Below are 22,158 nucleotides of genomic sequence, written 5' to 3'. Positions count from 1 at the left end.
TCCCTGTTTTCAATAAGTGCTGAATTTAGTAGCTATCCCCAAAATTATTTCTGATTAAAAGTCATAAAAGAAAGTTGAGTAAATGCAGTAATTAAAGAAGAAATTTGCTACACTTTTAAAAATGACATTCACCTTCACTGAAAACCAATTAAGCACCACATATTATTCTGTCCCCATCTTTGAGCAGCAGCAATATGAATCTGGCTTCTTCTCAAAGACGGTAGAGTTGTTTTAAGAAAAGCTGCAGACTAAGCAGTTATTTCCCTTAATTTTTCATGGACAAACTATAACCCAACTGTGCTTTTTATTTCAAAAATTAACAGAATAATGAAGGCACTGGAAAAATTTGCAATTTACTACAGTGAAAGGCTTTAGAACCAGACTGGGGTTCAAATATCTGCTATTTCAAGGCTGTTATGACTTAGGCAAGTGAGAACATACCTCAATTTTACAGATGGAAGACATCAGGTGAAGCTGTTCTCAGGATTAACAACTATACATAAAGTATTCAGTGCAAGTACTTGGCACACACAGAAATTAATAAAGGTTAAATAAAATCCTTTCCCTGGTTCCACCTTTAAACTCAAGCCCTATCCCTGTACTTCCTGAGATCAAATTGAGGCCCTTAGGCTAGAACTATTAATATAACACCAACTTAATCTGATTCCTTCTATTTTTTAAAGATTTATTTATTTTAGAGAGAGAGCGCAGAAGAGCACGTGTAAGGTGGGGGAAGAGGAGAGAGAGAGGGGAGCAGGCTCCCTGCTGAGTACGAAGTCTGACACAGAGCCCAGTGTGGGCCCATATCCCATGACCTGGAGATCATGACCTGAGTGGAATCAAGAGTCCAACACTTAACCAACTGAGCCACCCAGAAGCCCCTCAATCTGATTCCTTAAAATGAAGACTAAAGTCTTATAAGAAATAAGATTTAGGGCTAGTAATTCTGCACATGCTCTTGGGTCTTTGCTTTCTCTGTGCTGTTGGAAAGTGCATTCTTAGCATTTTTTTCAACTTCCTACTTTTTTTAACTTCCTTCTGTACTCTTTTAAAAATAATTATCCCTAGGCTTTCTTAACTACACTTCTCTTAAACTGCTTACGCTGATGAATTTCACAGCTGTATATCCTAGTACTAGCTTGTTTTAGACTTAGACATACAACTACATGTTCAGTAGCTTCACCTAGATATACCCAGACATCTCAAATTCAAAATGCCAAAATAGGCAGAATTCTTCTCCCACACTTAATAGTTTCTTTTGTATCTTCTTAGTCTGGTTAATAATATCATTATCTGCCCAGTAGCCAGAGAAGTGGCATTTGGTATTCCCCTCTCAGTAATTCCCATATACACCTTTACCTAATCAATCACAAAACATGGTTTTATCTTCTCAGTGTGGCTTGACTTCTCCACCTGATCACTGCTGGCCTATCCATGTTAGTGTATTAGATCCTCATCTTGCATATTAACTCTTATGTCACTGCCTCTAGAGTACCACTACTCTCCATGTCTACCATCTCCATGACTTACAATGACCTAAACTGATCACACCTCCATCCCCGCTCCCACCCCCCAACTTAAAATCCTTCAGAGTCATAGGACTATAGGATAAAGCTCAAACTTCATCTTCCCATGATCCAGTCAATTCAATCAACTCAAATTTTTCACCATTTCCTCAAAATGATACTTGTATTCAGAATGCTCCCCCCCACCCTGCAATCTCCCTAGTGACTTTTACACCCTCACCCTTCCCTTAAAACTTCTCTCCCACACTGCTGTTTTTCCAAAACTTTCACTGACTTCTCAAACAGCTCCTTAAAAACTCTGACCATATTTTAATTATATTCCTATTTTATTCACACAGTGCCCATCATAGAACAGTCCCTCAAATGCTTAATGAAGCTTAAAAGATCATGAAAATCATTAAAATTATCCACATTTACATGTTAGGTTTTTAACTCATTTCAGATTTCTTTTTATTGGAGGGGGTAGACAAAAGAAACAAAACAAAAAACCCCAACTTACGTGGAATAAAAGAACTTACTGTTTATTGTTATCAATTACAAAGTTTATTTTATCTCCAGTTTCCAGCTGAACATTCCCTTCGACATCTTCGGGGGTGTAAGTCAGATAAAACACTTCCTGTGAATTAGTAAGTTATTATTACTATATTGGCAGGATGCATGTTCTCTGTATACTGTGATTTACTTCGTTAAATACCTCTTTAACTGGCATTTTAAGCCAAATTTCTTAAAAATGCTTTATAACAAGTACATTGTTTTAATCATATAAACACACACTTCCCCTCCATGATGCTGATGACTTCTGCGAGTCCACAGCTGAGCAGCAATCCAACTTCAAAAAGCTTACACACGTGGAAGCATTTGCCCAGAGACTGTAGTTACATTTCAAAAAGAACAATTTTTATGTAAGGCATTCCAAACAAAAAGATGGAGTTAGTGCTTTAAAAGAACCAGAAAAAAGATCCCCTCCCACAACCCCCAAAAAAGCAAGTAAAAGGAACATTTTACCTTAATATTCTAACTAAGGTCACACTTGGGCAAGCTAAGACACTTGGAAGTCCTAAGGATTTTTTCTTTTTTTGATTATGCTGCACTCGAAGTCTCTTAGAAACCAAATTTAAAACTGAATTTACCAACTGCAGCTTACGTTTTCTATTTTGAATTTTAAAGTACGCTTACAGATCACATGGTGGATCAGGCAAAGGTTTAAGAAAAATACACAAGTTTACCCCATTACGTTCGTAGCATACACTCCCTGTTGGACTCTGACCCGGGGCAGCTGGAGATTTACTCTCTAAGTTGTGAGGAACAGCGCACACAACCTACCAGTCAAAAAAAAAAAAATTTCCATTGCTAATCATTTCAGGAGCAGCACTGTGCAATATTAACTGAATTTTAATATCCTCTATACTATACATAGGGATGCATTTTAATATGATCCACAAGAGGATGTCATGCTGCCAAGTTTCAAACTTACAGTACACAAACTGTAAGTATAGACTTAGGGTTATATGTAAAAACCCAAATTGAATCTTGACCATATTTTATGTTTCAGGTCAAGAAATGCCAGTGCTTCTGATGGAATTTTAAAATAATAATCTTTATATACTATAGCTCTCTTGCGTGCAAACTGAGGAGATGGGCAGAATCTTCCTTTTCTAATGTGAAAGATATGCAAATGCAGGGCCCTAAGAAAACACAAAGCATCAAAGCCACTAACTTGTCCATTTATTCGTTCTTCAGGGAGGATTTCTGGTTTTATCTTCACCAATTTAACAGCAATGGGTTTCCCAGTCCGCCGGTCAGATGATACTTCAAATTCAACATCATCTAAAATAAATTAAGTATTGTATTTGTTGGACTAACTTTGACAAAATGGTATCTCACTTTCAAGCCAAACTTTGCATTTGAGTTGCTGTACACTGGTGATTTCTCAAAGCGTGGCTCTTGGACCAGTAACAGCAGCATTACCTGGGAGCTTAGAAGAAATGCAAATTCCTGGGCCCCACTCCAGACCTATTCAAAGACAAACTCTAGGCACCAGGTACAGCAATTTATGTTTAAACAAGCCTTCCAGGTTATTCTCATACATACTAATGCTTCAGAACCAGTGCTTTAGACTAAGATAGAAATATCTTAGTCTTCATTTTCACAGTATTTACGTATACTGCAAATCATGACTTTTGGCAAGTTTTCTTTTTTCTTAAGCTTCTCTATACCTCAGGTTTCCTCATCCACAAAATAAGGATTAACCAAAATAATGCTCTTGTAGGGTTTAAAGTATTCAGTATGCAAATATTCATGTTAACCATTGTTCTGACTTTCCCCCCAAAGATATTTTAAAAAACACACAATGAGACCTTGTAATTTCAGCCTTCTACTAAGTCATATATTTTCATATGTAGAAGTGATTTTTATTGTGTAAACCAAGATGAACAGTCCGAGTGGTGACATTCTTCGTTTTTTTTTTCAGGTATTACCAAATATTTGACCTAATAAAATAGTCAAAACTAACATTTTAAGTTTAATATTTCCATTGGCTTAAAATCCAATATATAACTACAGTCATAAATATGGAGAAAAATAATTAGATCTTCCAAGTATCCATTCAAAAAAAAATTCAAAGTTATCTTTAAGTCAATGAGACTTTCATCGCCCCCAAAGACACCACAACAGAAATCAAGATTCTGCTGGTTTAGAGAGACACACTTCTGTAATTGGGACAATTAAAAGGCCAAAACTATAACACTGTCATAAGCAAGTTGACATGCAACAGAAATGTGTGATTAGTTATTTTAAAAAGGATAATCAGTGACAGATTACCTCCTACTTTTAAATCTTGCAGGTTGCCATTATACTGTGAACAGTGGAAGAAAAGTCTAGCTTGACGTTCTGAACACTGAATAAATCCGTAAGAGGTTAGCAGTTTTTCAATAACCCCAGTTTCACGCAGTGCTGCTGAAGTACCATTAGGGTACCCATTGTGTCCATTGTTATGGAGAAGGTTTGGATCAAAGCTCATCTGTTTAAAAAAGAAAAAGAATATACTCAGATTTGTACAGTATCTTCATACCATACTAAGTCTGATTAACAAACCACTAAATTTTTAATGGAAAAAAGTAAGAAAATAAAGTAGGTAAAGGGAAATTTAAGGACTTTTATTACTGAACTATTAGTTCAGCTATAAAACATTTCAGAAGACATAATTTCATTTATTTTAGGGAACTTCCCCAATTTATGGTAGAATTTTCACTTACCAGCAAATAGGATTTCTGGAGTTCAGTGTTAAGGCAGAGCAGCTACATAAGTAAAAGCTTCTTTTATGTTAACTTTAAATTACTAAAACAATAATTTCAGAAGAAGGGTAATGGATATCAAAGGGATGGCAACCCAAACTACCAGAATACTTCCTTAAGAAATTAAAATCGACTTTGAGACTTAAATAGAAACCTGAATACTATTTGTTAAGCCATGCATCCAAAAGCAATTATTTAAATTAGTAGAGATGAAAACAAAAAAAACTTGGTATGCAATACTTATTTCAAACTAGAAAATATCAGAAAATAAATGCATACTTAGATTTTCCAAAGGAAAACGAGCCAAAACAGTGAATTGGAAAACAGGATTTTTCTAAGACAAACCTCCAAGAAAACAAAAGCTCTTCAAATCTAAAAATTTTTAATCATTTCACAGGTATATTTAAAGAAATCTTTTCATCCATTTCAGAGGCTGATGAAATCTCTAAAAACTGCCATTTGCTTCTATGATCATATAAAGTAAAAGAAAACAATCTTTAGTGAAAAGAGCTATTTAAGTACAATGCAATGGAACCTGTTTACATCATCAATACTATCACATTGGATATTTCATTTTGCCTTGAGGGATACTATAAAAACAAATTATTTTATTAATATAAGTAAGTGATGAATTAAAGAGCACAAAATCCTTAGCAAAGGTCAGGTCTGTAACAGCAACATATCCACATCTTTACTAGTTTTAGACCCTTTCACTGAAAATTTGACTTATTAATAAGCATCCTAAGTGTGATGTTGGCATTATTAAATATAAAAATGTCTTTCATTAGGAAAAAAAAATGACAAATTGTAGAACACTAAATCCAAGTATGAGTAGTGAAACAGTGCATAAGATGGCCAAATCATACAAATCAAAGCCAAACCTGTAGGTGCTTAAGTTCTAGTTCTTTCGTGCTAGACACTGCTCTGTGTTTACGATTTATTAACTTATTTAATTTTTACAAAGCCCATTAGAAAGTAGTATTATCACCACCTTACCAATGAGGTAACAGACCCAGAAAGGTTAAATGACTTGTCAAACGGTAGAGGATTCAAACTAAGGCCTACCTCTATGATTTGGCTCTAAACTAGGGCTTCTCAAACTTCAACTACCTGGCAATCTGGTTAAAATACAAATTACTGATGGTATTGGGGACAGGAGTTTGAGATTCTCCAAGCTCCCAAGGTGACAGCAACACTTTACACTTCTGGACTCACTTTGAGTAGCAAGACCCTAAACTACAAGATAAAGGAAAGGCCTAGGGAAGTTAGAAAGTGAGTTTGCAGGTTATTTCAACAGAAGTGAGTGGCCCTCCTAAGTCATGCTTTTAACACAAAGCAAAATAAGCTAAAATGACAGGTTTCCTGACTTACAGATCTCTGATACGTGGGGGTCCTCTTTTGTTTTTTAGTCCCAGATGAGGTAGAAGATGAAGATAAAGGTAAAGAATGTGAAGAAGGGGCTGCAGGAGGGGGATGAGGATCTGATGATGATACAGTAAAAGCATTCTCCATCTCAAACAGCTGTGATAACATAGCACAATGTTTATAACTATGGATCAAGAACAATTTAACACACACATAACAGTCAACTTCTTTATCTTTTCAGATTCACCAGGTTACTTCAGCAAAATATAATTCATTCAATCAAATTTCTATTGACAAAAGAAATTATGGCGTTAATATTAAAAGGTCAAGCTGAAATGTATTTTTAAAAATCTTTTTTACAATCCCTAATCCACAACATTTACAATTTTTAAAATGCCATCAGGATTCTCTGGTGGTTGCTATAATGACACAGTTCAGCCCAATTTCTTCTCAACATCTCACAACTTTACAAATAATCTAAAATTCTCAATCAACTTGCTCCCCAGAGTACACACAAAATAATCCAATGGGATAAGGGAAGAAAATATTACAACTACATATTTTATTTTGTGCGAAGATAAAACTAAGCTTTGTAAATATCTATCATGTACTTGTAGGAGAGGACTGAGTTGGTATGTTAGAGCACATCACATATATATACATTAATTACGTGTTCTGAGGGAAGGGTGAGGAACACAAGAGGTTGGTAAGTGAAACCCCCACTCATTTACTTTTAGTGTATTAGTTTATATTTGCCCAATTAAGTGGACAAACTTAGCTATCTAGATTAACTAAACTGCCCTCAAAAACAGACAATGGTAGAAAAAGATTGCTGCAGAAGAATCTTAGGTAGACCATGCTAAACAAGGCAAACATAGGCAAAGAAAATGGGACCCGACACTTCTCATCCTAGTACTAGTTCTTTGACCTCCATATCAGAACATAAAATGACCATTTAATAATATCTGACAAGTCTGCCAAAACATTAATATCAAGACTATGTACAGACTTATACTAGGAGCAGTAAGACACACTACATGTACATTGTTCCTCACATAATAATTCATGATGGCATAAAGTTTTTAAACACCTAAAAACTAAGCATTTAGACATAATATTTTTAGTAAGAGTGGAAAGTTTCTGCACTGTTAACAGCTAAAATATTTTTATAATATTGCTTATTTCATCTTTATCTTATTTGTAGCACTAGATTTTACAACACAAATACAGCATACTCATGTGATTTCTAAGTATACACACACACACACACACACTGACTGTACATGCTATTACACTAACCATTTGATCAAATTAATCTGAAGAAGACTACTCTAAGCCCAAGATATATCTTGGATCATGACTTTCAAGCTGAGTTTTCTCTCATATTTGGATGATAGTTATTACCATACAGGTATAGGTAAGAACACTACACTGGCATTTGTATCACACAGGCCATGGAATCACAGAAACCTCAAGTCTCCAGTCCTACCACATATTCCTGTAGGAAAGAGGTAAGACATTTGCTCTTCTAAGGGTAAATGAAACAGAATTACAAGGAAGGTTCTGGAATTTAAGCTGTATTGCTCTTTAAGTCTCACCTCGCCTCTAAATGAACATCAAAACACAACTGAAAAAGGCCTTTCCTTTCTCCTAGAATCTTTCCTGACTGAAGTTTCCTTCTCTAGATTTTATCCATTGCGGGGGGCTCTTCTTTTTCTAAGGAAAAACATATTACTCAATTTTAGATAAAACAATAGGTTGACGACCTTCCCTTCAAAGAATTCCTCACAATTCAGATTAAACTACAATTCTATTGCACTGTAAAATTTTCTTAACCAGCACTATACTTTACCATTAAACAAAATAAAAGTTCATTAAAAAAATACCACCAATTACATAAAAGTCTAAGTCCAATGAAAAAAGTTCATGGCTCGAGAACAGAGACTTAGGGGCGCCTGGGTGGCTCAGTGGGTTAAAGCCTCTGCCTTCAGCTCAGGTCATGATCCCAGGGTCCTGGGATCGAGCCCCACATTGGGCTCTCTGCTTGGCAGGGAACCTGCTTCCTCCTCTCTCTCTCTCTGCCTGCCTCTCTCCCTACTTGTGATCTCTATCTGTCAAATAAATAAATAAAATCTTAAAAAAAAAAAAACACACAAAAAACAGAGACTTAATAATAAATTAAGGTAAAGACCCTCCCACCACAAGAGGTGGAAGGAAAGGACCAATGTATAAATGTTACTTGGCTTTTTTTAAATAGTGGGAAAATCCAATTTATTTGCTCACCTTATAGCATACAAAAATATACTGAAGATAGACTGAGTTAAATACTCTAACAAACATCAAATAAAAACATATTAAAAATTTTTTTGGAAGGAAGACTTTCTAGATTTGAAATGGAAAAAAACTGCAAAGGAAAGATCAATATTTGATTCAATGAAAAGGACAAGTTTTATACTCAAACTTAAGGAAAACAAATGCAAATATCTCTGTACTATTAAGGAAATTTAAATCAGTAAGATCTGTAATAGTCACCCCTTTTCCGCATTTTGCCTTCTGCAATGTTACCCCCCACTTCCCCCCAACAGCAGTCTGGAAGCAGGTGCTATCTCCTGACATATCCTCAGAAGGTCAACAGTAGCGTCACACTGCGTCACTATGCATATGTCATTCATCACTTCATCCTGTCATCTAAGCATTTATCACCTCACATCATTAAAACAAGGCCAAGTACTGTACAATATTTCCAGGGGCACCTGGGTGGCTCAGTTGTTAAGCGTCTGCCTTCAGTTCAAGTCACGATCCCAGGGTCCTGGGATCCAGCCCCACATCAGGCTCCCTCGGCAGGAAGCCTGCTTTCTCCCTCTCCCACTCCCCCTGCTTGTGTTTCCTTCTCGCTGTATCTCTGTCAAATAAAAAAAAAAAAAAAAAAAAAAAGATATTTCCAGAGACACGTTCACATACTGTTGTAACTGCTATATACTAGTATCTTACTGCACCTAATTTAGAAGTTAAACTTAATTACAGGCATGTAAGTATAGGAAAAACATCATCTATATGGGCAAGGACTTTTTGTTCAAAGCTAAATCCCAAGAGTCTAGACAAACAGTTGCTGGCCCATATTAGGCACTCATTTGTCTTAACACTAGAAGTATTAAGACAAATAAGTTAGTCTTAAAGACCATAATTAAACATTAAACACAAAACACAAGAACTTCAGCTCTGTCAGTAAAAAATTTCGATAAAGCAAATTAGTCATTATCAAACTACCAGAGATAAAAGATTTAAAAATCGCGAGAAGGTAGGTTAAGAATAATATGCTCAAATATTTTTATGGTGGTAAACTGGTTATAACCTTTCTGAAATGCAGTTTAGCAACATGTATCAAGACGTGGAGTTGTTTTCCTTAATAATTTCAATGCAGGAAACCTATCCTGGAGCAGTCTGAAATGTGAACACTTAGCACAAATGCATTCATAGAAATGTTTTAGTAACAAGTGCCTGGAAAGAATCTAGCCTAAAGCTAGTTCAAGAAGTCACAGTAATTTATGTAAAGGCTCTACAGTCATTAGAAAGGATGTATGAATATGCTTATGCTATAATATGAAAACGAGAGAGAAAGATACCTATGCAAGTATGATTTCAAATGTACTTAAAAAAAGAAAGACCAGAAAAATCTAATTTAATGCTCAGACTTCTCAAGAAAACACTTGGAAGGTGTCTTAAAATGGTAAATGCGGATAGAATCCAGTACTCATTCCATGACTCACATTTTTTTAAAGACTTATTTGAGAGAGTGAGAGCAAGCACAAAAAAGAGCATGGGGGGAAGCAAGGAGGCAAGGACAAGGACACTCCACGCAGAACTTAGAGCCCGATGCGGGGCTGGATTCCAGGACCCTGAGATCATGACCTGAGCCAAAATCAAGAGTTAGCCCCTTGACTGAGTCTCCCAGACACCCCTGTGTTTCACATTCGTAACCATTTAGTACCTATAATACATCAACACTGGTCTAGGCTCTGCTTATATAAAGAGCACAACAGACAAAAATCTCCACCTTCATAAAGTTTAAACTTTCTACTCTTTTCTACGTATTAATTTTTAAAAATCGGAAAGTCAAGTCATTAACAGTGTCAACCCAACCCTTTAAAAAAAAGAATTAGAATCAGAGGTCAAATTTAAACTTGATCCAAGAAACGGAACTAGAATCAAAAGACCAGCTTTTAGTCCTGCTTCTCACACATGAACTTCTCTAAGATTGTTTCCTCAAATGTAAAGTGAAAGCCTAAGGGGTCTCCAAATTTTCCTGTGGGGAGGAATCAAAATTCTGTGTTTTGAAATTTCTTCATCCAAAACCTGAGTTGTTTCTTCTTTTTCCTAACCTAGTCTGCTTGGCTGCTAAGTGACAAGGAGTTAGTTTAGAAGAGGTAGCTGATCTCGCTTGAAGACAGTTTTAGAAAATGACTTGTTATTCTTTATCTAAACATATCTACCCTTCACTCCCACTGCTCCTTTCAGTTTTCTGAATGCAACTGTTTTTCTGAAGGATTGAAAGTTTTTGAGATGTTCCAAGTAATTACTCGTTAATGTGTAGTTTACTACTACTCTTACTGTACCCTGACAAACATTTAGAGAATGCAGAGTGATTACGTTTGATTCTATAGCCCTAAGTTTCAGTAACTCTGTACAGTAAAAATATTCTCCACATCATTTCTTAACAAATTAGTAAAATCAGGTTTTCTCCATTTAGTTGCTTCTGTGACTGATCTTGCTCCTAAAGAAAAAGCTAACTGACTGCTACATTTCCTTTGTTGGTTAACCTGGAATTCCAATTCCAGTTTAGAGGTAATTTTAAATTAGGCTTTGTAATCAAATTTTTTTTTTTTTTTTTTTATTTGTCAGAGAGAGAGAGAGAGAGGGATCACAGGCAGGCAGAGTGGCAGGCAGAGTCAGAGGGAGAAGCAGGCTTCCCGCTGAGCAAGGAGCCCGATGTGGGACTCGATCCCAGGACGCTGGGATCATGACCTGAGCCGAAGGCAGCCGCCCAACCAACTGAGCCACCCAGGCGTCCCTTAATGCCTACCTCAGAGGGTTGCTGGGAGGGTTAGATGAGCAGCTCTACTAAAAGCCTATAGTAGTGCTTAGCACATAAGTGCTCACATAACTACTTATTATTAGGTCCTTTTCAAAAGCAGGGCAAGGAGATAATCTGGCAACACACTTGGAAACCTCTCTGAAAAGCAGTCCATTAGTTAATACCTTTTAATGTATTATCATCCAATCTACATTTCTCCAGGGTGACCATATTAGAATATCAGGAGATACTCGATCAAATACCCTCATTGAAAACTTTTTTTTAAATTCATTTGCTCTTGGATTTTGCTAGGGATGGAGAGCAAGCTTCAAAGTTCCCACACCTGACTTTAGAAATCAGTCAAGATCTATACAGTTCCTGGTCACAGGTCTCCATTAACTACCACACTCCTACAAGGGTTATATTCTCATTCAGTCTGGGGCTTTAATTTTCTTTTAATGTTCCCATCTTTGTTTTCCTTTTGTCACTTTTAGACTGCCTTGAGCAAACAACAAATCAATCTATTTCATATACAAAACAAACTTCTCAGAAGCTTTATTCTTCCTTGCCATTTTTTCAGGCCAATGTCTCCTGTATTTATTCCTTCTTAATTATGTAATACCTTTACCATGTTACCAAAAAAGTCCCTTTTAAAATCTAGGGTTCTTTTGCATTATCAGATATATTTCCTTTGCTATACCCCTTTTAAGTAGAATACTTCACAATTACATAATCAAAAAAACCCCAATTGTTTTTTATCTTCTGTAAAATTTGTGAACTTAAATTTTGAGAGCTATGAGGGCATATATTTATATATTAAAAATGTTCACATTGGGGTGGCTGGCTGGCTCAGTGGATGGAGCATGAAACTCTTGAGTTTGAGCAGAATGTTGGGGGTAGAGAAAAATAAAATTTAGGGGCATCTGGGTGGCTCAGCTGCTTAAACGTTCGCCTTTGGCTCAGGTCATGATCCTGGGGTCCGGGGATCTAACCCCACGTTGGGCTCCCTGCTAAGCTTGGAGTCCACTTCTCCCTCTCCCTATGCCTCTTAGCTCGTGCTCTCTCTCAAATAAATAAAATCTTTAAAAAAGAAACAAAATTTATAAAAATGTTCATGTACTAAACTAATATTCAGAATGCAAAGATTAGGCTAAAAAAAGCACTTCTACTTTAAATCCATTTCTACAATTCATTTCAATAAAACAAAATGGAAGCTTTAGTTCTAGTCTTTTACCCTTTCAACAGTCAAGATAAAACTGTACAGTTTCAATCTGTACTATCTTAACTACCCAGCACAATTTATTACAGCTTAAAATTATTTTGTAATCAGATGAGGAGGCATGAAGAAACAAACAGAAAAAGCAAATGGTACAACAGCCTTAAAACTGAGTAACTGTCTGTTGAAAGAACAGAGATAATTTAAATTAACTACTGTTGACAGTTTTCAGTTAAGGAGTAATTTTGGTCCACAGTAAGGTCATTACCATAGTAGGCTCATCAACCTTTAAAGAAACTGCAGATTAAAGGCCAGAGTGCCTCCTGAAATGGTGATGAAGCTTTTATAAGACAACAACCTAGGAATGACAAGGAATTTTCATTCATCATTCTATTTGTTGCAGCATTTTTAAAAAGGTTTACCACAAAGTAAACCCTCCTTGAAAGCATCTTCCTTGGTATTCCTTACTGGCTACCTCATTTCTCTGAACATTCCCTTCTTTGGCACATCTTCATTTATTATGTATACAGTGAGGGCTCCTTTCTGAATTTCAAGCTTTTATTTCTATCCAATTTAGAAAACCCAAACTTAAGATTAAAAAGGAAAACCACCTTTTCTCATCCTCCCTCCCCCCAAAAAAAACACTGTTCGACATTCCATGCTAGCATACTTTCTCAATTTTCAGATTCGTATCTAATGAATGCAATAGATTTCCACAGTGTATTTTGCTTTCAGCACGTCCCCACATAAACTTCCTTATTCCTACGAAGTAGGAATAGTTCGAAGGTTTCGAACTTCTAAAACTGGATAGATTGGGTCAAATCCCTGCAGGTTCATCTTCACATTCAATTGGTTATCACATCCTATGACTTCTACCACTAAAACACCTACTGCCTTCTTCTCTGCCTACACCCTGGCTTTTATCTTCCTTATATTCGATCCATTGCTCTTTACAGGTGTTCCTATCTTCAGCCCATCTCTTAAAGTCACACCATTTGTTTTATAAGATACACTTCTGAATATGTAACTTTTAGTGTTTCTTTAAATTCTGTAGCAATAAAACTATCTCAGTTTTGAAATAAAAAACCCATTAAGCCCTTGCTTATAAACACCTAATGACTTCTCCACAGAACAAAGTCAAATACAGTGGGCCTTCAAAACCTGCCTTCAGCAAGCGTCCCTTTCTAATTACTCTCTTAACCCACAAAACTGTATTTCCTACTCTAATTATTCTCTCTACCCACAAAGCTGAATTTTCTAGTTCATTCATAATGAACTTACTCACCATATCATACCATGTGCTTTCAAATCTCCCTGAATCTGCTCATACTGTTGCTGCTACCAGAAGACTCTTCTCTCTCTCAAAGCACTACTCACTTTCAATATCCCTTCTCTTTCTTTACCCCTTTAGAGAGACCTCTGAACATAGATTGCCAAGGGCATCCATAACTGAAACCTTAACTTTTAAACAGTACAGATGAGAGGTTTTCTTTCTAGGAGACCAGTAAGTTAGGAGAGATCCACATGTATTAACAAATGTAATACTGTGTGAAAAAAATCCCATAGTGTGGCCATAAATATTGTCCTTGTTTAATAAGAGACAATAAATTCAATAAAATAATCCAGTGTTGATATTTTCACAGTAGTTGAGACTCTAAGTTGTTTTCAAAGTATCTTTAGAACAGATTAAGATTTGCTGTTTGACCAAAATAACTAGGAAATTATAAACCGATTCTTGCCAAAAGAAAACTACAAACCTACCTCGCAGTGAAAATCAAATATTGCACTTTCAGTAGTATTTGCTGATTCTTCTTTTCAGCACACGTTTCAAAGGATGAAAGTTGCTAGTATTAAAAAAAAGAGCGAGAGAAAATGATCTATCAAGCTAATAAAGAATACAACTGCTGCTGCACCGGGCAATCTCACAGTGCAGCACTGAAGAAAACAAAGACTACTAGCAGCGTTGGGAAGTGCTCTTTCAAAGCTGTTGAGTAGGCACAAACTTCTTGTTTCAGATCAAGTGTTGTGTCTTCAACTTAAGTGTACTCTTCTTTGGTCTTGTTGGTTGTTTCGAGGTTTGTTCCTTGCCTGATCTGAACTTGAAGCAGCAGTTTCAGGTGGTAAAGTCTGTTCTGTTACACTTCATACTAGAGATAAAAAATGAAGACAGTAAGTTTAATTTACAGAAAAGAACCAGGACAGAGGGTGGGTAGAGGGACAGACTCATTTCATAAACTTAGAACCACTGGTTAACAAGTAATGCGGGAAACTCGGAAGCACACTCATTTGATGTTATCTGAGCATTCTCTCAAGTGCTAATGGATACCACCTCCTTTGACATCATACTCAAAACAGGAAATTATTTCACACTCCCTGGTGATACCCCCACACTGTAAGTTCTAAGTTACAGAGCATAATATTCAATTTAACACAAGTGTTTTATAGGTATCTAGCACTGTGGCAGGTATTGTGGAAAATATAAAAGAAGTTCCTGCCATCAGGTAATTTACACTCTTTCTGAAAAGACAAGAATTATATATGGAGAAAAACCAGATATAGAACCAAGTATAGGGGGCGCCTGGGTGGCTCAGTGGGTTAAAGCCTCTGCCTTTGGCTCGGGTCATGATCCCGCATCGGGCTCTCTGCTCCATGGGGAGCCTGCTTCCTTCTCTCTCTCTGCCTGCCTCTCTGCCTAGTTGTGATTTCTCTCTGTCAAATAAATAAAATATTTAAAAAAAAAAAGAACCAAGTATAGAACAAAATTGCCAAAAATTAATTTGCTCAACTAATATCTGAGTATTGACTGTCATATACTATACACTAGAACTACTACTTATTGTTTATTCGCCACTGCATGTACATTGAAGCAACATGGTGTGCAGTCACAGAAGGCTTTTAATCTGAGTTGGAGACTTAATTTGGAGAAATCAGGAAAATTTTAAAAGAAATATAACAGCCAAGTATTCTAGGCACGTCAAGGAAGCCAAGACAGGGTGTGCCACTAACTTCTAAGTTCCCTGAAAGCAGGGACCACATATATGTTTTTCTATGCCTGACATCAAGGGAGGTTTATGACATGAAGGACCGTGGCAACAAGTGTGGCTTGTTTCAGAGAAATCAATAGGCTAGTCCGGCCAGAACAGAGGGCTAGCTTAAAGTGAAATGGGATATGTGGTGTGACAGGTGTAGTGGAGCCAGATTATGAAGTATTTCAACTTGATATAACAGGAAATAGAAAGCCTTAGCTCTTGATGAAAGGGTATTAAGTCTTGAAATCCTATGAGAGATGACTTAGTGAAGGAAACAGAAATCTCATTTGAGCTGTTGCCAGAAATAGATGAGAAATGTCTATAAAAAAGAAACAATTAAGATGAGAGGAGATGGGAAGCGAAATATATTTATAAGGAAAGCCACAGAACTGTGCTTTATATTGGCCATAAAAATGATTCTTTTGCACTGACTGGGGTATTAACTAAACTGGTGCTGTTAGCTAAATGATTTATATGGGGAGAAGAAAAAAGTAGATTTGGTTTTAGAAATGCTGAAAAATGAATTGTGTATTTATTTACTTATTTATTTATTAAAAGATTTTATTTATTTATCTGACAGAGAGATCACAAGTAGGCAGAGAGGCAGGTGGAGAGAGGAGGGGAAGCAGGCTCCCCATTGAGCAGAGAGTCTGATGCCATGCAGGGCTTGATCACAGGACCCCGAGATCATGACCTAAGCCAAAGACAGAGGCTTAACCCACTTAGCCACCCAGGCACCCAGAATGTTGTATTTATTTTAAAAACATCAGAAATAAGAATGACTATATGGTTAGAGGCCAGAGATTGTGAAATAGTTTAGACTAGGAGAGCTCAAGTTCATTCACTGACACTTCCTAGTAAAATGCCATGAACAAGTCACTTCATCTCTCTAAATTTCAGCTTCACACATGCAAAATGAAAACCTATCAACAGCTGACTTATGGTTGTGTTTTTGGGGGGAGGGGGCTATACCTAACAGTTCCTGACTTTATATTATCACTTCAAATATTACACTTGTCCCATCTTTCAGATTTTATTTGGATCATTCTATTTCACACACTAGATACTTCTTAGAGCATTCGTTGCAAATCACTTGGTAAGTTTTAAAAAATACTTGGGCCCAGTCCCCACTCAATGAATAATTTAAGTGGCCTGAAGTAGGGCCACTTCTGTTATGATCTTTGATTCTTCCCACTCCACCTCCACACCAAATGTTGCCAAGTCATATCAATACCTCCTTACTGAGATCAATACCTCCTTAAAATGACATCACATTTTAGTCCAGATATCTAACACATCTGCTAACTTCTTTTGTCAACCTTTTCCATTTTCTGTCACATAACATTGCCAGACTGATCAATCTAAAACTCCAATTTCACTCATTTCATTGTCCAAAATCTTCAGTGATTTTTCCAGCATTCTAGACGGGAAGTTCTTAATCTTGGCCACACATCCAACCCAACTACCTGGGTAACTTATAAACAAACAAACAAAGCCTGGATCCAACCTTGAGATTCTAATTTAATTTCACTAGGGTTAGGTCCCGGGAGTTGGTACATTTTATCCTCCCTCTACCCCTGCCCTCGTGTTTCTGACTTGCAGCCAGGATTTAAGAATCACCATTTACGACGTTCTCTATCCTACCTTTCCATTTTTACTTTTTGCCTCTCTCCAGATCTTCTCCTACATAGGTGTATTTTCCTGCCTAATCCTTAAGTGTAATCCCTGGGAGATGCCTGAATTCTAGTCTTCCTCATGCATATATATGGGTCTTCTCACAAAGAAAGTAATTTTTGCCATCTTCAAAGTAACAAAGAAGTTTTTCTTGACCATTCCAGTAGATTTATGTTAATTTCCACGAAATGAGGCACTAACTCCCATTGTTGGCATCATTCTTTCTGATACCAAATTGTTTCCACACTTTGCTTTAATTCACATTTTTATGTATCTTGTTCCTCCAATTATGAAACAAACTCAAGTATATTTACCACAGCCCCCTTCAGCATCTAATGCAGCACTGCCAAACTTAACCATAGCAAAACTACAATAGCAAAGAGGTAGTTAATCCATAATAGGAAACGACACCACAATTTAAGGGCAGACAGTTCTACCAACTTCTAAAAAACTTTGTTTTTTTTTCGTTTTTTTTTTTTTTTAATTTTATTTATTTATTTGACAGAAAGAGATCACAAGTAGGCAGAGAGGCAGGCAGAGAGAGTGAGAGGGAAGCAGGCTCCCCGCCGAGCAGAGAGCCCGATGCGGGACTCGATCCCAGGACCCTGAGACCATGACCCGAGCCGAAGGCAGCGGCCCAAACCACTGAGCCACCCAGGCGCCCCTCGGTTTTGTTTTTCGGTTAACTGTATAGTCTTACTCATCCCACCAAGAAATAATGTCTTCTTTTAAAAATACAGACTCTAGGGGCTCCTGGGTGGCTCAGTGGGTTAAGCCTCTTCCTTCGGCTCAGGTCATGGTCTCAAGGTCCTCGGATGACACCCCCCCACCCCGTCGGGCTCTCTGCTCAGCCTGCTTCCCACCCCCCAGCTGCCTCTCTGCCTACTTGTGATCTCTCTGTGTCAAATAAATAAATAAAATCTTAAAAAAAAAATACAGACTCAACACACTGGTTTAATCTTAATATTTTACATCTATTTATGAACCCAAAGACCTCAAAATTGTTGTATCATAAAACAGATAAGAATTTCATCAAACTGCTAAGGACAAGCTTGTATATCTCATGGTGGGGGGAATTAAGAAAAACAACCTACCTTGAAAACCTTGAACTGGATTAACCCAGTCTAGGGTGTTGTATTATGTTAAGAACTGCCTAATTTGACACAAAGTAACAGAGAAATGAGACTTCCAGAATCTAAAATTTGGAGCACTCAGACCCAAACTTGGGCACTAATAATGAAGCCTATTAGGATCCATTAAAGCTCAAACAAACCCACCAACTACCATGAAAAACCCAAAGTGGTGTAATTTCACTTCATTATGACCTTCATAGCTAAGAGATTTCTATGGTTAACTAAACACTTTCCAGTCAAATTAACACTTAACGAAACACTTAAAAAGTACCCACTAGGCATTTTAATAAAATTAGTTATGCGCTCATGCCAAGATTATTAACATTCATGGGTGGTACTGATAACTCTTCTGCCTTAAACCTCTGAACACAGTGCACTCCCTCTATCCCCCAAAAGTTAGATACTTAAGTCACATGAAATACAGAATAACAACTATAATACTAATTGATAGTTGATCTGAAAGTCTCCCTGATTGTTAAGTAATCTACTTTCTTTCTGCTCAGTTTGGAAACAGAAGCAACTCTATTATGTTACTGTTTTAGTTAGGAATTAAAGCTAATTCATTTACTTAAACTGATAACCCAAATAGTTATTCCCTATTTCACCTGTCTTAAAATTATCATCACCTGTTTTATTTACAGTCTTCTCCAGTTCACTGCTTTAGCTCAAAAGGACTACTAGAAACCAGGCACTCAGTACTAAATCCACGCTGAATTAATAAACTTATTAATAAATCCACGCTGAATTAATAAACTTATGTGGCCAGCAACCCACCTAAAATCTATCCCATAACTCACTTCATCATTTTGACATTATTCTCAGAGTTTGTACAGGGCTCACTTGGGGAGAATGTTAATGAAAGGCTAAACCAGTCTAAAAGTCTCCCCCCCAACCCACTTCCTTAAGTAATTTTTTTTTAAAGATTTTATTTATTTATTTGACAGATCTCGCAAGTAGGCCAAGAGGCAGGCAGAGAGAGAGTGGCAGAAGCAGGCTTCCTGCTGAGCAGAGAGCCCGACGAGGGGCTCAATCCCAGGACCCTGGGATCACAACCAGAGCCCAAAGCAGAGGCTTTAACCCAGTGAGCCACCCAGGCGCCCACCCCCCTTTTTGAGAGGAGGGAAGATCCAATTATGCAGCATGGGACTGAGAAGGCTCTCTATTGTTGCTTTATATGAATAATACTCTTACCCTAACTTCCTCCTTCATATTTCTTGATTGTAACTCAAGACAAGTTTAAGTATGTCAGATTTTGCAATAACCTGTAAAACTGAAGAGCTTAACAGGTTTTAATTCACTTTCACTTTAGAATCTATGGAAAATGACAGAGTTCAGATAATTAACCAATTTAAGTCAGTAACATGTCAGGCTGAAATTAGAGAAAATCAAATTGTTACAACTATTTTTTTGTGTATGTTTAGTAATAGCAATTATGATGAGTTGTTACCTGAACAGCTGTTAAGACATTTTAAAGTTAAGTATTCATTTATCACTTAACTGTTTTTACAATATACTGACACTTTGAAATAGGACAGATGCCAGTATAGGAAGCTAAATGTTCCAGACACAAAATCAGAAAATAGCGCAGACCAGCACTGTCCCAAAAGAAACACAGTGCAACCCATATATGTAATTTAAAATTTTCCAGTAATCATATTAATATTGAGAGAAACAGGGCACCTGGGTGGCTGGCTCAGCCGGTTAAGTGTCTGCCTTCGGCTCAGGTCATGATCTCAGGGTGCTGAGATCAAGCCCCACATCGCATCAGGCTCCGCTTCTCCCTCTCCTTGCTGCTATCCCTGATTGTGCACACACATGCTATCAAATAAATAAAATCTTTAAAAAAGCCGAAACAGGTGAAACTAATTTTAATTACATCTGTTTAATCAAATATATCCAAAATGTTATTTTCCATATATAATCAATCTTTAAAAAGTTTTCTTTGAAATCCAATGTCTATTTTACAATTACAGCACGGTTCAATTCAGAACGTACACAGTTTAAATGCTCAACAGCCACACATGGCTACTGGCTATAACACTGGTCACAGTAAGTATAGGCTCATGAGGGCAAAAGGCACTGTCATACCCAATAAATGGTAAACAAAAGGCTCCTGGAAGAAGATTTTCAGAGTTAAAAGGAGGCAGTTATCTAGCAAGCCATAGCCAGAGCTTGTACCTACTACATTTGAGAAGCAGAAATGCAAATAACTAGCTGGTTATCTACTGGCTATAGATACAAACCAATGGATAGCCTACATGTTAACTATGACGAAATTGCTTATCAGTTTATTTCAACTACACAGTTCTGCCTCAGCATTAAAGGACATACTAAATATAAAAACACTCCAAAAATAAAATTACCATTCAATACTTCTGAACGAAATACTGCCAAGAATGTCATATTCCAGTTTAACAACCCTAATGAAAAATGTAGCACAATTCCTCAAGCTTGGCAGTATAAACTGAAAAAAAAAAGTTCTGCATTGTTTTTAACTTGGTACTCATACATGAAGTGGAAAACATTCCAATATCTGTAGACAAAGGAATTTTTAAATCCTGACTTGGCAGAAAGAATTTAACATCAAGAAATGATGGGATTCAAGAAAAAAAAAGTCACTCCTACCAAAGCAGTTTCACCCCTGGAGACATTCTAGCCATGAAGTCTAAAAAAAAAAAAAAGAAAAGAAAAGAAAGTTATAATTTCTGTGGCTGTAATTCTCTATTATGAAAAATCCTACAAGATTCACAGACACCTCTCCATGAGATAGTTTGAGTTAAAGATCTCAAAGAAGGTTCCCTTTTGGTTTTTTTAAAAGACAAAGCTAAGAAGGCACATCAATTCTGTGTTTATTTAACAAAATCAGGATTTTTGTCATATTTCATGATACCATCCTAAAGTTCAGCTCCTTAAAAAAAAAAAAAAAATCTTTCCAAACAGCATTATGTTTCAACTACCTTGTCAAAAGTATGGCCCTCACAACAACATGAAGGAACTTAGTAAATCTGAACCATACACTTAAAAAAAAAAGATTACAATTGATAAATTTTATGCTAGTATATTCTACCACATTTTAAAAGAACTAATTTTTTTAAAATGTTGGATGGCCCTGCGGAGTGGGTCTTTACATGGATGGTGGGGGAAAATAGGAGGGGGAAAAAGCAGGACTGTATGTCAGCTTTCATGCTCTTATTTTTGATTTGCAGGAATTTACTAGAATTTTCAACCACACTCTAAAGGTCATACTTGGTTAAGTCAGAACTTAATTACAAAAAAAGAAAACCTATCTTCTGCGCCTCAAATACTTTACTTTTCAACTCAGCTGCTATAAATACTCATCTCAATGGTAAACATCCAGAGCAGCTGCAAAATCACTCAAACCACTACCATCTCTCTTATTTCAGGCCTAAGGTTAAAAGGAAAAAAAAGAAACAAGACTGAATTTTTATCTAGATATTATGACTCAGGCATATGCCCGTTCAGGCATATAAACCCTTCTATCCACACCCAGAACACCTATTATTCATTAGTACCCCAAAAGGACCAAGATATTGTACTACCCCTCAATGTAGTATTGAGAATGCTCAGCTTCTAGAAACTCAAAATGAAAATTACTCAGCATTTTGATACAGAATAACTTATGAGCTACAACTTGGTACCTACATTTTATAGACCAGTTGCTCTGCCCAACAGCTGTCAGTTCATGTATCTTCGTCTTAACCTAAGTCTCTCAAAAGAAATTTAACCACCACAGTGCCTTTGAGAGTCTTCCCTCCCTCTCCAGCCCTGTCTCCACGCTCTTTAAAGAGGACCACATTCTTTCACTCATTTTAGGTGCAAATCAATTACCT

General features: G+C 36.8%; 1 protein-coding gene across 4 annotated transcripts in view; it reads right to left on the bottom strand.

Annotated features, from left to right (window-relative positions):
• Positions 1–22,158, bottom strand: part of CSDE1 (cold shock domain containing E1) — a 40,420-nt gene that overhangs the window by 17,024 nt on the left and 1,238 nt on the right. The window contains exons 1-6 of one of the 4 annotated variants that reach the window (XM_046011995.1): positions 20,933–20,951; positions 14,233–14,618; positions 4,347–4,545; positions 3,244–3,353; positions 2,753–2,845; positions 2,045–2,142 (exon numbers count right to left, since the gene is read on the bottom strand). In XM_046011995.1, the coding sequence (XP_045867951.1) occupies positions 2,045–2,142; positions 2,753–2,845; positions 3,244–3,353; positions 4,347–4,545 (500 nt within the window). In that variant the 5' untranslated portion in view covers positions 14,233–14,618; positions 20,933–20,951. Of the gene's footprint in view, positions 1–2,044; positions 2,143–2,752; positions 2,846–3,243; positions 3,354–4,346; positions 4,546–6,190; positions 6,347–14,232; positions 14,619–20,932; positions 20,952–22,158 lie in introns of those variants that run through there. The other 3 variants (XM_046011987.1, XM_046011966.1, XM_046011977.1) reach the window with 3 other exon arrangements.

Source organism: Meles meles, chromosome 1, assembly GCF_922984935.1.
Source record: "Meles meles chromosome 1, mMelMel3.1 paternal haplotype, whole genome shotgun sequence".
Lineage (NCBI taxonomy): Eukaryota > Metazoa > Chordata > Mammalia > Carnivora > Mustelidae > Meles > Meles meles.
This window is presented reverse-complemented; position numbering and strand designations above follow the sequence as displayed.